The following is a 14,782-nucleotide window of genomic DNA, read 5'->3' on the forward strand; positions in this document are numbered from 1 at the left end:
ATACGACATCTGCCCCAAGGATGGCCCCGCTGCCTTCCTGAACTTCCAGCTCTCTGACTGTATCCTACACATCTCAAAAATGAACATTTGCCGCTTACAGCACATTTTTCAGGTTCCCAAACGTCAGGTGAGCAGCTCCTCCAGGTAGCCAGAGCCATGAGCCCCCTGCAGCAGCTCAGCTGCCCTGACTGCCACCTCCCCTCACAGGTCATGGACCGCTTTTATATCCAGGGCTACCAGGACACCATCTCCTTCCTAAAACGACTGAGTAAGTGACTGTAACTGGGGACATTAGCTTGGGGGCTTCCCTTACATCCTTGGTTTGATGACACAAGGAAAGAGATGCTGCCCCAGAGTGACTGGGGCAGAGAAATGCCTGCATTCCTGGTACTGCCAGGATTCCTTGGGTCCTGGTGGCTCCTGAAGCTGCCTCTGGAGCCACACTCCCTTTTTCTCTGCCACACTGGGCATGACAGAGCTTTCTCCCAGGGAACACAGGTCCCAGGCCCTCCAGACACAATGCAGGCTCAGGTGCCCCGTGTGGTGTTTGATAAGCCCCTGATGCACAGAGCAGCAATGTTTGGTGACCCCTGAGCCCTGGGGTCATCGGTGTCCCTGATTTCCACTCAGCCCAGGCCATGCCTCACACAGCTGCAGACCTGGCAGGTGAGCAACAAGCAGTGAGAGCTGGAATCTCTTCCCACCAGGGGATTTCCAGGTGAATTACTTTGAGGGCTTCACACTTTCCTTGGCCCAGGAGGAAACCCTGCACCTGAAAGCACGACTGAGGGGTCTTCACTCCAGAGCCAGAGATCATGAGGAGGACACCAAAAAGGATCCAGGGATCAACAAGGCAGCAGATGAAGAGGAATAGGAAGCCCCACACCACCTTCCCCACCCCCGGAAGGTAAAGAACCAGCACTTCCTTTACCCCATCGCTTTTCACGTGACACTTGCCCAGGGCTGTCAGTGCCCAAAGAGGCTCTGGGGCAGGTGAGAACATCAGGAATGGGAGAAAGCTCCCTCTCTGGTCAGGGGTTACAAGTGAGGCCTCCCACTGAGCCCTCACCCTCGATTTGGGTCAGCATTGAGGACTTCCCTGCTGGCTGGCTCAGAAGGGCTCCGTGGAGAAGGAGCTCTTTCCATGCAGAAGGCCATGTATTCACTCACCCCGTGAGGTAAGAACAGGTTCTGCCCACACCTCCCTTCGTTAGGGGCCTCTCAAGGGTTCCAGCTGCCATTCCTGTGCCAGACAAATCCAAACTTCTCCTTAGGAACTCGGGATGCAGCCAAAGAAATACTTAATGCAAGGAAAGCATATTAGAGCTGCAGGTAAACCTCTTCCTGTGTCATTTTCGAGCAACACAAAAAAAGTTTAAATACAAAGCTTATAATTTTCTGCAATCATATTCCAAATAATGCCCGCTCCCTTTTCTTTGCTTGGAAAATCAGTGAATCCTCTGCATTTCAGTTTACACTCTCTTGTTACTGAAAAATACAAAGAAGCATCTGATAAAATGCAATCTTTCTTTCAATTTTACTCTTTATTTTCTCTTTCCTTATGAATCTTTCAACATTTCAGAATTGATCAGATTCAGTAAAATTACACAGCTTTTTCAACATGACAATTATTTTAAATGGAGACACATGAATTAAATGAAAAGTGATGAAAGACACAATGTGCTATATCTAGAAGGTCTAGAAGAAATGAGAAATATAAAGGGGAAAGACTGGGACCATTACCATTCCAGATCTAAAAACAAAAGTTTGGAAAACATTAAATGGAAGCAAGAAAGATACTTCCACTGAAAACAAACCAACTCTCAACCCACTGAGAAATGCAGGACACAGTGTTAGGCTGTAGGAGGTGCTTCCCTGATGGCTTTTTTAAAGGCTCCATCAGTCTGAGCTATGAGCAGCTTGTGGAAGCAACGAGGTGGGAATGAGGTTTCTTTGGAAGCTGGGCAGCTCTGGGCTATCAGGAATCTCTGCCTCTGCTTTGCAGCTGGGCTCCAACATTTTTGACAACACTCAGGAGAAAAATTCCTCCTGTGGGAGGAGTCAAGATTCATTTGTTAGGCCAGAGAGCAAGCAAGGGGTGAGTCCAGGCTCTCCATCTCCAGAGCAGAAGCACATCAGATTTTCCAGTTCTGGGAAGGAAAAGCCCTACTGATCAAGGCCAGGAAAAGGCTCTTGCACTCTTTCTCTGTGCAATGCCAGAACATCAGTGATGCTACCACAGCAGCAGGGGGATAAACTTGGGAACAACTTGTACTTGATTTCCTGGACAAGTGTCTGCAGCCTGCAATCCCACGAGGCTCAGGCTGCACTAGCAGCTTATCCACAAGCACCTGCAGGTTATCTGTGTGCCCAGCAGGACAATTGCACAAGGAATTGCACCCTCCTTGGTGCCCAGACTGGAAACAGAGGCTGGCATAAAGCACCTGCAGCCCACAGCCAGAGCCACAGGCAGGACTGGCCACGGGCTTGGCTTTGCTGGGCTCAGTTTCACACATCGGACTCAGGGACTCTTCCCTCTAGACCTGCAGTGGGATCCAGCTCCAGAGGGAGCTCTGCTGTCTTGCCTTGTCTCCAGACTCATCCCATCCACCTCAGGCTTCACATTTCTGATGAGGTTGAAGCAGAATGAGACAAGCAACAGGACAGGGCTACAGGGGTAATATTTTGAGGATACCAAAACCGGCTGCCCTGTAGACAACAGGAGGAAGAGAAGCAGCTCTGAGCAGGCACTTGAATCCACTTTGTCCCACTGCAACTGCCAGAGGTGTCTGTCAGACTCACCAAGGTGGTTTTCTTCCCCTTAGGGCCAGGTTGAAGAGCATTTCTGAGCCCTGCTGCTGCCTTTGGCCCCAGTTTCTGCTTTCAAGAGGCAATGAGCAACTTGGAACCCAGCCTGAAGGCTGAGCCTGACCTGCCCCGAGGAGCACGTGGACTGTGCCAGCAATGTCTCAGCAGCACAGGCAGGGCCACAGCTCCCACATGATTCCATGATCCAGCCCTAGAGAAGGCATTCCAGGCTGCTTCTACCCCCACTGGGTGCAGCTGGGCTTCCCACTTTGCTTCCTTGGGGTGAAAGAAGCTCCTGCACAAGATGATTCCAGTCAATGCCAACCTTTGCCTCTAGCCACTGCCTCTGGCAAAGCCTCCATTGCCATTAGCTCCAAGCTCATGTCTCCAAGAGGAGACAGCACCAGCTCTGCTTGCTTGAAAAGATGAGGGATTAATAAAGCAAAACCCAGCTGACTGGAATATGGAACTGTTAAAGACTTATTTCTTCCTCATTCCTGCAGGTTTGGAGAAGGAGGATTCTTTGCTGAAACCATTTTAGCTTAGTGATTCCTTGCAGATTGATTTTTCCTAAAGTTCTCAAAGTTTTACAATTGTTTATGATCAAGCACCACAAGGGGTAGGTGAGATACACTGGGCAGTTCAAACTGTGCTTCTGTTTGTGGCTGAGGTTTGCAGATGCTTCTAATGGATTTGGAGGTCCATTTCTCTGATGGGATTTTCTTTGGGGGATTTCAATGCCCATTCCAATAGGGTAACTGCCTCAGGCTGACTGAAATGGTAATATCCTGCCTGGAGGTGGGGATGGGGCTTGCAGCAGCCTGGAGAAGGAGCTGTTGGATAAGTGGGAGGGAGCAGAGGTGCAAAAGCAGATGATGGGCTGATTGTCCCTGCCTGGGGTGGCCTGAGTGTCTCTGAGCCTTCCACTTTGTCCTGTGCCAGGAACAGCTGCATTTGAGCAGCCTGCCTTAGGCTGCAGTGCTTGAGAGGTGTAAATCCATCCAGGACGGATGGAAGACAGGAGCACACAGGATCCAATGCAAACAGGATCCATCAAAATGGGCCAGAAAATTACAGGGGGACAGGAGCACCTCCCCTATGGAGACAGGCTGAGACAGTTGGGGCTGTTCAGCCAGGAGAAGAGAAGGTTGGATGGAGACCTCACAGCCCCTTCAGGAGCTGAAGGGGCAACAGAGAAGCTGGAGAAGGACCCCTCATCAGGAACTGCAGGGACAGGACAAGGGTCAGTGGCTGCCCACTGCCAGAGGGCAGGGATAGATGGGATATTGGGAAGGAATTCTTCCCTGGCAGGGTGGGCAGGCCCTGGCACAGGTGCCCAGAGCAGCTGGGGCTGCCCCAGGATCCCTGGCAGCGTCCAAGCCCAGGCTGGACAGGGGCTTGGAGCAGCCTGGGTCAGTGAAGGTTTCCCTGCCATGGCAGGGGGCAGATCTATGTGTTCTTTAAGGTCCCTTTTAACCTAAACCATTTCATGATTTATGAAATAAGCATCCAGGTTTCTTTTAGGAAACCCATTCCAGGGAAGGTATTCCTAAGTCACTGATTTCAACCAAAGATGGCAGAAGACAGAATATTGCTCTTTCACACAGTACTCCTAGTTAACTTTGAGTCTGATTATATCATAGCTGCCTTCAGCTACTCCGCCCATTCATTTCTGCAGCCTCCTCAGCCCTTTGGATGAAACTTTCCTCTGTCCCATCAGGCTATTTACTCTAATAAACTGCTGCTGCTGTTGGGATCCATTCGTTGCCTGTTGGGAACCAACAAACAGGGGAGACACAGTTGGGCCAAAGCCGATCCACAGCTTCAGATATGCAGCACAGTTTTCAGATAATTAAGAGTGCTGCTAATTAATTCTGTGTGCAGACCAGTGCCACAGGGTGTGATTGCCTGGGCCATGCTCTGTGGTGGCTGTGGCTTACAGACAATTGCATGAGAAGAACTCACATATTTGTGAAATGTCAGCAGATGCAGCCTGCAGGACTCGGAAGTATGGGGAGGTTAATCTTTAGATTTCTCCATCCTTCTGCACAGCTGCAAGTTCCAGGGGAATCCAAATGCACTCCCACCTCCACAGGCAAGAGAAGCAGGGCTATGGGGAGGTGTGAAGCTCAAGAATTGATAATTGGTAAACAAAAAACGTAAGGGAACTGTAGAAAAATTAGTTCCTGCCCAGGATGATGCTCCCTAAGGCTTTTTTCTCTCTCTCTCTCTCTGAAGAATCTCTCTTGAAGTTTTTGAGTGGGAGGAAAACACTTAAAACATGGCATTTCCTGGCAACTGCCTGCCCTGTAATCTGCATTAAACAGGGAAGGGATGCTGCTGGTGGGGAGGAGATGGAGTGGGCAGGGAAAGGACGGGGCTGTGAGGTCTGCAGGTGAAGCTGCCCCGTGGCCCCTTGCAGCCTGGGCTGGGTCCCAGGAGCAGCACCGGAGCTTTTCCTCGGCCATCATGGGAAAGCAGGTGAGGCCAGAGCAGGGGCACTGCAGTGGCAGCACTGCAGACAGAGCCAGACAGGTTCTGAAGAAGAAATACTCCCCAAAAATTCCCTCAAGATCCAGCAGCCGTGCTGGTGTTGCCCACCACGCTCCAAGGCAGCGCTTCAGACCCCCAGGGCACCGCTGGGACAATCCTTGTTACCTGTGGGAACAAGGTGAGAGCTGAGGCAGGGTCGAGGTACTGACAGGGATAAGCAGCCCCAGGAATGTTTGACTCCAAAGGATTTTCTCACAGCTGAGGAGTTTGCAGCTGCCTCAGGGCAAAATCATTCTGAGGCTCTTAGGCAGCTGCACAGGAGGGAATTTGCAAGTGGATTTTTGGGGGATATGCCTTAAATCCCTGAGAGCTTAGTGCCAGAACATCTCTCAAGATCTTGGTGAATGTGCCTGGTGTCCTGCCAGGACAGAGCCCAGCAGATAAATATCTGGAACACAAATGTATTGCAGCAGGGAGGTGGCACTAAGCTGGTTTGTAGCTTCTTTGAAATATCAAAATAATATCACAGGGATAAAAAAATAGCTACTTTTAATGTGGGCTACTCCAGATTTGGAATTTTTAGCCACACTCACCATCAGTGACCCAGTGGGTGAGATTCCCAAAGTCTCCCTGCCCTGCACCCTTCTCTCTTTTTGCTGAGGGTCTGCAGACCCCCAGCCCCTCACCTCCTGTCCACAGCTGTCTTAGGCAAACCAGGCACCAATGTTTGGAGGAGCTTGTGGAGTCGTTGTACCAGGGACCTGACACCTTCCAGCAGCCCCCACACCTTCTTCACCCTGCAAAAGCAAAGTACACGGGCTGAGTTTAACGATGGCTGAAGGCAGCAAAAGGGGAGGGTGTTCATGGTAAATGCACACTGTAGTAATCACACATTCATGGTAAATGCACACTGTAATAATCACACATTCATGGTAAATGCACACTGTAATAATCTTTTCCACTAGCAAGAGATGCTGTGGCATTCCTGCCAGCCCCACCCGCTCTCCCTTGGATCTTGCCTTCAGGAAACACCAAATCCCTCCATGTGTCCCTTCAGCTGCCCCAGCACAGCTAAAGGCACAGCCCCTGGTTTGTGTGCCATTCCCTGATGCCTCTGTTGGGATGTTCTTACCCCTTCCTGAGCAAGGCTGGGAGCCTGTATGGCTGCAGCAGGACCCTCGCCAGTGGGTCCTGCAGTCCATTCACCTGCTCCTTCTTCCACAAGCCTGCACCCAGGAGTGACAGCACAGAAGGAAATAAAGACCAGTAATTACAAACAATTAAATAAATGCAATAACTCCTCTTGCCCAGCCCAGGTAGGTACTGAAGCCCAGGCCAAACTCTAGCTGGAGTCACTCTTACAAAGTGTCTTTGAAATAGAAATATTTAATAAATAACTCAGTAATGTCTTAAATATAACCCTGCTGCTCTTAAAGGCTGCAGCAGCCCTAAACCCAAGCTGAGCACCCCAAATCCTCTACCTGGCAGGAAGTAAGGGGTCAGGCACTGAGGGACCCTTTTGTACAGGCCGGGGTGCGTCCCATTGGATTTGCCAGAGTCATTCTTCCCACAGGTGCTGCCGAAGCGGAAATTGCCATCGAAGTAGTTAAAGCCAAAGGCATCTGGGAGACACAGAGAGAAGGGGTTGATGTTTGTCTGTGTCACACCAAGGTGCCCCTCGGGTCCTGGGGTGCCACTTACTGTTCCTGTACAGGAAAAGGGCCGTGTCCTGGTACCCCTGGGAGAAAATGTCATTCAAGACCTGCAAGGAAAAACACTTGAGGTCATTAGACAGCCCTGATCCCAGTACTAAAGGATCTATCCAAAGCTGTTTGACTGTGGAGGGTTGGGATGGCCCATTTGGGAAGGCAGCAAGCACTGGTTGGTTTCTAACCACTACAGCACCAGTCAGAAACACAGAAAGAGTTGGGTTGGAAGGGACCTAGAGATCGCCTGGTTTTGTCTGGTCCTTTGCAGGTTGTGGACTCTATCCCAAGCTGGCCACCCATCATCAGTGTCCCTTCCCCAAAATGTACTGCAAAAACAGTGGGTGTTACCCTCTCCCTTTGAAATCCCATTAATTAACAGTGGAGTTTGAGCTGAACCTTAAATCTTGAGCAGGCAGGAGCAGCATTAATCTTTTCACCAGAACTAAGCCGGGAGAAGTTCCTGGTGGTCTCACCATGGTGCTGGGTGGAAAGAGAGCATAGCTGATCCTGCACAGGTTCTCTATGGAGATCTGGATGCTGCCATTGAAGATCTGGAAGCAGAAGAAGATGGCGGGGCAGTCGCGGGGGCAGATGTCCAGCTCGCCGGTGAACGGGGACACGGTGATCACGGGCTCCTCCAGGCTGGACACGGGCTGCAGGCCAGTGAAGCCTCCGTCCACGTAGCGCTGGGGAGGAGCAGAGGGATGTCACAGACATCTTTTATGAAAAACCCTTTTGCTAGGATTTTCCTCCTGAGAAGCTGAGAGGCCTCAGAAATGAAATGTAACCAATGATTATCTGCTGCTGTGGAATGCAACAGGTGCATCTGTGATGGGTCTCATGTGGTTGTTTTTAATTAATGGCCAATCACAGTCCAGCTCTCTCAGACTCTCTGGTCAGTCACAAGATTTTATTATCATTCCATTCTTTTTCCTTGCTAGCCTTCTGATGAAATATTTTCTTCTATTCTTTTGGTATAGTTTTTACACCAAAACTATATATATAATATAATATAATATAATATAATATAATATAATATAATATAATATAATATAATATAATATAATATAATATAATATAATATAATATAATATAATATAATATAATATAATATAATATAATATAATATAATATAATATAATATCGTTTACATATTATATTATATATTATATATTATATATTATATATTATATACTATATACTATATACTATATATTATATTTTGTATACTATATATTGTATTTTATCTTTTCTATTTTTATATTTTTATATATGTATATATACACATCCTTTTCTTTTAATATAGTATATATATCATAAAATAATAAATCAGCCTTCTGAAACATGGAGTCAAGATTCTCATCTCGTCCTGGGACCCCTGCAAACACCACCACAGAGGGAGGGTTTGCTCTGGGGGCCTTTGCAGTGTCCCTGAGTTGGGAGCCAGCAGCTGCACAGGTGACACTCCTGTCGTGAGCCCATCCCAGCTTGTCCTCCCTTCCCACTTCCAACAGCGTCTTGTCCCACCTGTGCCCTTTATCCCTTTGCCAGCTCCTTCCCCTGCCCTGCCTGTGGCACCCAGCCAGCTCCTCGACCAGGTCTGTAATTCACAGCAGTTATTAAAATGGAAATATAATTATTTTCATTCACAAAGATTTGTACAACAATTTTTGGCAGTCAAGAGCCAATTCAGACATCACTGAATGCACAGTGTTGTATAACTTTCAAGTCCTGAGCTTGAGCAGCAGGACCCCCACGTTTAATAATTGCCTGCAGATTCATGAGGGATTACATACTGGGCAAGGAAAATGTCAATTGCCCTATTCCAAAAGGAATCTGGATTTACCACCTCCCTTAGTGGGATTGGAAGTCACAGCTGATGGAATTAAATGTTGCTGAAATAACTGTGCAGAGAGGCCTCACAGAGCAATCACAGACCTGGAGATGGGTTGGGTTGGAAGGGACCTCAAAGCTCATTTCATTCCACCCCCTGCCATGGGCAGGGCACACCTTCCACTATCCCAGGTTGCTCCAAGCCACGTCCAACCTGGCCTTGGACATTTCCAGGCACCTTAGAGACCCCAAAGGGGCTGCAAGAGAGTTGGAGTGACAGGACAAGAGGCAATGGCTTCTCACTGCCATTAGGGTTAGATGGAATATTGTGAAGAAATCTTTTCCTGTGAGGATGGTGAGGCCCTGCACAGGTTGTCCAGATAACACTGGAAAACACTGCCACTGGAAAACACTGCCACGGGAAAATACTGCCGAGCTCCTCCTTCCCCTCCCTCAGACAGGCAGAGCATGGAAATGCTCAGGGCTGGGGGAGGATCCTCTGGACTCTGGATGTCTCAGCTGTGCAAGTCAGCACCTGAGCCGAGGGATGAACCTGCCCTGCAGCCAGGCCCTGCCCAGGATAACTGGATTGTGTCTCAAAGTCCCCACTGTGGGCGTCCTCTTATCTCACTCAGAGATCTGCAAGGTCATCCACAGTCTGTCCATGGGCAAAGCAGGAGAGGACTCTCCAGATGGCAATTCCACCCAGCTGTCATCTTAGGGTGGGGTGAAGAATAAGCTGATGGGCTTCATGATCCTCCATCAACTAAAGGAAATGCCTGGACACACCTATCCCTCCCTGTCTGTACATTCCTCCTTTACAGAGGAATGTAAACTTCAAATCAAGAACACCCTGCTGGGAGTGTGTGTTTCAGTGGAAATATCACTCACCACTCCTCGGTAGGATGGAGGGATGAATCCACAGTAAATTGGAAGAAAGCAGCTGCAGAGGAGAGCCTGGGGAGGAGAGGGATTGCAGAAGTCAATGTTCCTGTCAGTGTTCTGCACAAAAGCTGCTGACATGGGGCCTGAAAATTCAGCCTTGACAAAGTCTGGAACCAGGCTGTTGGTGCCACCTGGACTTTGCTGGGGACTGTGGCAAGAAAGGCTTCAAGAAAGGGAAAACATCTGATTTCACTGAAGTGGAAACACTTCTCTAGAGCAGGGCACAACACTGCATTTTTTAAATTTTATAGCTGCCAGAATTAATAGTTGTAAATCTACATGTCCGTGTCCAACACTGCCCTTTGATGGTGGCAAGCTGAAGCTTTGGGGCCAATTTCCATCTTTGCAGGTTTTTGGACAAAACCAAGACACCCTTACAAGGTATCCTCACCCTGCTGGGATTTGTCAGTGTTAAAGCCACTTCTGGGACATTTGGAATAATTTCCCACCCAATCTCATCAGCTGGGAATGAGCACCCCAGGCTCCTTGGGGCACCATGGGGTCAACTCCAACATCTCCATGGAGCTGCCATCCTCTACTGTCTCCCTGGGACAAGGGACCCAGGACCTCAGGGTCAGCTCTGTTAGGACTTTACCCTGGGATTCTCCCCCTTAGCAGATAATTTACTGGTTAATGAGCTGCTTGTTGTTCAGCAGCAGCTTTGTCCAGTTTTTTCCTCCCAGGAAGGTGCTGAGGCAACAAGAAAACCATTGCCAGATGGCTGAGGAGAGACCTGTAGGGAGAGCTGAGAGGTCACATCAGCACTGACAGGGCTCTTTGCAAAGTCACTATTAGAGCCCCAACATCAGCTCTATGAGGCTGGAAACAAACCTGCTGCTTTTTTTAGCATGATTTGTTCCATCTGATCCTGGAACTCAAACCTTCCTCCCCAGCCCCAGGCTCATGGAGCCCATTGTGGTGGGACCATGGCTGTGGCAGAACCTCCTGACTCTCCCCATCTCAGGTAGAAAAAGTGCAGTTGAAGCCACCAGCACTTGGGACATGTCCATATTCAGGTCTGTGTACCTGAATGAGCTCCTCCTTGGAGCTGAACTCCGAGGCCATGACGTTCTGGCCGTCCACCACCCGTGTCAGTGAGATGTGCAGCCTCCCCGAGGCCAGCAGGTAGGAATCCTCTGGCAGCATCCGCTGCAGGACAGTCTTGAGATTGGCCAGCAAGCTGCACTTGGGAGAGAGGGGGCCCAGGATGGTTTTCCTGACTTCTGTTGCCAGTGCAAAGAAAAACTCCTTGATGTCATCTGAGAGAAGATGAGAAGATCAATATGCCTGCTGCACTAACAGTTGTATTTTAAATCCTATTTTTAACACTCCTCACAAATAAAGCTTCTTGCAGCCCCTCTGTGTTACCCCAGGATGACACTGCTGCTACAGTGGGGGACATTGAGGTAGGGCAGAAAGTGGGGCATGATCCCCATAATGTCCTCAAAGGACACCATGTCTTTGTGTGACCCCACTGATGAAATCCCCACCTGCACCAGAGATGGGGCCTCAAGAAGTTCCTGGTCTGGATTAGGGAAAGGCTCCAGAGAGCCCCAGGAAGGGGGACAGAGTTATCCATGACAACCTGACTTGCACAACACATTCCTGCTTTCCACCTCCCATTTTCCCACGTGGGCAGCCCCAGCTTTACAGGGAGCTGGGCTGGCTCCTGGGTGGGGATGAGGGGCACCTCTTCTGCTCAGGGCTTTCCTGCAAGCCAGGTGTCCTGGCTCCACATTGCTGGGATTCCTGGCTCACCTGAGCTCTGGGGAGGTGTTAATAGCCATGGCATGTGTCTGCACATCCCAGGAGCTGCGTTTAAAGGAGCAGAGCCTTGGAGCCCTGGCTGAGGGCTCAGGAGACTCCAGGTTTTAAAGGTTTCACAGTGATGGGGAGGAGGAGGAGTGCAGCAAATCCTGCAGGCAGCCTGATACCATAGAGGGAATTTGGTGCCTTTGCTGACATGGAGATCTGACCTGGGGGAATATCCCACCTGGAGGGTTAAACCCTTGCAGTGAAAGCTTATCCAGCACCAAAGCTGCAAAGAGTTGTCCTTGCACCCAGGGTGGGACCCTGCACCAGCACGAGGCCCCGGGCCTGGCTCAGCACCAAGGCTTTGCAGGGGCAGAGGTTTCCATGCGTTCTCATGGGATTGTGTGGACAGGACAGACGGATTAGGTGCAGTGTCCTGAGGGCAACTGGAGCCACACAGGCGTTAAGAGGGGTTGTTGTGTGTTTGAGCAGATGCTGAGGCCACACGGGGCCATGATTAACGCCGGGTGGGTTTGCACAGAGGGGATGCTGGAAGAGCCAGACCTCCAGGGAGGAGGGGCATGCCCAGGTCCCTGTCTGGCTGCTCTGTGTCCTGGAAATGGGGGAAAACATGGAAAAACTGCCCACAAGCTGCTGGGTAAGAGGTGAGAGCCGAGCGCAGCTTTGCAGAGCAAGTGAAGGATGAGCCTGGCAGCAATGTGACTGTCCCTGCCTGCACCAGCCTGGTGACAAGCATGTCCCCACGAGGGGACTGGTGGGGTCACAGAGGACAGGCTGGCTCTGGGAGCCCAGAGCTCCTCAGCCAGCCTGGAGCAGGGGACGGGCACCTGACTGCAGCCACCCAGTGGGACACCAAACACACCTTTCACCTTCTTCCTGACCCAGTCATCCTCATTATGACTATGACAGAGCTTGTGCCACATTCATTTTCCTTGTTAGAAACCTGACCAGAGTTATCACTGTCCAAAGTGTCTTTTTCTTCCTCTGGGGAAGATATTTTGGGCACAAGATCATCTCAGCCCCTCTAAGTGGATGCTGCCTTCCACCTCCAGGGAAGCAGATGCCCAGTTCAGGACTGGTGCCCCCACCAAGAGCAGTTGCTGAATGTATTTTTACTGCTGGGCAGCCCTAGCTCCATCCATTACAGCAGCAGGAGGAATCAGAAATTTTGGGGCCCTTGCTTATTTGTGGAGGAGTTCATCCCCACGTGGGCAGAAATGTTCCTTTCTGCCTTATCTAAACATATTTGCCAATGTTTTTAATTATTTTTAGCTGCAGAAGAACAGTTCCAGCATCCACCAGAGGTTTCAAGAACTGTATGTTTCCTCCCAGCTTCCTCCATCATTATTTGGTCCCCAAAACCTTCTGCTCCTCCTAAATGTCCCCATTGCTTGAAGCAGAATTTGGATCAGGCTTTAGAGTCTTAAGTCTTGTGTACACTTGTTTACACATGGGCACTAATTGGAAATATGGGAGGATGTGATTATTAAAAGTGGATTAACTACTCTGAATTAATTCTACACATGGAGGATCTTGTTGCTGGAGGGCCCTGTTTCCACATGGTTGAAAGAGGGTCAGAGGAAAACCCCTTTAGCAGCAATAAGAGAAATTCCAGCCCTGGGCTGGAGCAGGCTGCTGTTTTTCCAGGAATATCCTGCTGGAGCAACAGGGAAAGGTGCACCTGGAGTTGGGAATCTCCCCTTGTTCTGGGAAGGCTGAGTGGGATCAGCCAAAGTGGCATGCAAACAAGGCTGCCAGCTCTATAGATACCTGTGTGGCAGCCACTCGTGTCCCTTCATAGCTGCACATCCCAAGAAACCTGATCCACGGGGAAAAGAGGGCATTCCATGGGTGAATCCAGCCCCTGGGGCTGCCCTGACTGCCTTTGGGACACACCTCAGCACCCCTCGGACCTCAGAGCAGAAGGGCAGGGGATCTGCTCCTCCAGCAGGAGCAGGAAAAGGAGCCAGTGGAGAATGGGATATGGGATGCCAGGTACATCCAGATCTGCCCCTGTGATTCCTGCCCACTGAGCCGGGGAACACGCGGGCTGTCAGAACCGGCTTTTTCAGCTTACACCTCCCAAAACTGCACCGTGCTGCCTGCCAAGGTGGCAACACCTTGACTTTCTGTAATGCCTGGTGAGCGAGGAGAGTTCCACCAGCCCCAGCACCCCCCAGCACCCCGAGGCACCTCCCCAGGGCTCATGGAGCAGGAGAGCTCCTGGAAGGACTCGAGGCCGGGGCGTTCTTACCGAGGCCAACGCCGCACACGACGGCAGCAGCGATGATCGACCCGGCCGAGGAGCCGTAGACCTTGCAGGCAGACTTGAGGAGCTCAGGAGCCAACTCCAGCAGGGACTGCACCACCCCAACCTGGTACAGGGCCAGGAAGCCACTGCCCGAAAAGGAGAGAGAGAAAGGGGTGCTGGAAGCAGCCCGGAGATCCTCCACAGCCATCTCGGGATCACAGCAGCAGATCTGGCTCGAGGTCTCGGGGTTGTCCTTTTTCACCAGGTGAACCTCAGGCTGTCTTCTCCTCTGCTGCCTCCAGGCTCATCTCTAGCTGCAGAGGAGTCCAGAAGACGGATTTTCTGCCTCCTTTTATGACAGCTCCCCGAGGCGTTGAGATTCGCGAGCTATTTTAATTGCTGCCTGTGCTAAAAACAGAAATTTTCCCCTGATCAAAACAGCTCTTATAATCCTCAACCACAGCCAGCTCAGATGCTCAGGGCTGATTCAGGGCTCCCCTCTCATGCCAACGGGTCTGCAGTGCCCCAGGAGTCCTCCCAGAGAGGGTCCTGGTGCTGTTGTGCCCGTCACACTTGGGAACATCCGTGCAAAAATTCCTCTTTGCTTTATCCTTTCTTCATCAAAGGGTGTTTTCCTAAATTGGATTCTCTATCAATCCCAGCTTAGGCACAGCTCAGTACTGACTGAGTAAAGGCTTGTATAAGACACTTAAAGCCAGAGGGTGTTACACAAGGGGTGGATACAGGGCGTTACGTTGGGTTAGGTTTGGAAATATTCCTTAAGTTTGCTCCCTGTTGGAAGGGTTTTGCCCTTGCCTGACCCTTGGATATTGTTTGCATCAGGAAAAAACCAAAGACCTGGATTTGCTTTTCTCTCCCCTCTCAATAAGGCCCTACAGCAGCACCATCCAAACCTGTGGTTATTGAACCAGAATCAAGCTGCCTTTGAACTGTCTGCATTGCCTGGGGG

The 14,782-nt window shown here is 50.3% G+C and overlaps 1 protein-coding gene across 1 annotated transcript; it reads right to left on the reverse strand.

Moving 5' to 3' along the window:
• Window positions 1–1,525: 1,525 nt before the first annotated feature.
• On the reverse strand, window positions 1,526–14,466 carry PNPLA1 (patatin like phospholipase domain containing 1). Its single transcript, XM_036398384.2, has 9 exons — window positions 13,816–14,466; window positions 10,815–11,047; window positions 9,735–9,800; window positions 7,484–7,696; window positions 7,003–7,063; window positions 6,783–6,923; window positions 6,434–6,527; window positions 5,988–6,098; window positions 1,526–5,466 (listed from the first exon to the last, which is right to left on the reverse strand). Exons 1-9 carry the CDS (start codon window positions 14,018–14,020, stop codon window positions 5,463–5,465), a joined length of 1,128 nt encoding a protein of 375 aa, XP_036254277.1. The 5' UTR covers window positions 14,021–14,466; the 3' UTR covers window positions 1,526–5,462.
• Window positions 14,467–14,782: the final 316 nt, after the last annotated feature.

The sequence above is a fragment of the Molothrus ater genome, chromosome 25 (genome assembly GCF_012460135.2).
Source record: "Molothrus ater isolate BHLD 08-10-18 breed brown headed cowbird chromosome 25, BPBGC_Mater_1.1, whole genome shotgun sequence".
Taxonomy (NCBI): Eukaryota; Metazoa; Chordata; class Aves; order Passeriformes; family Icteridae; genus Molothrus; species Molothrus ater.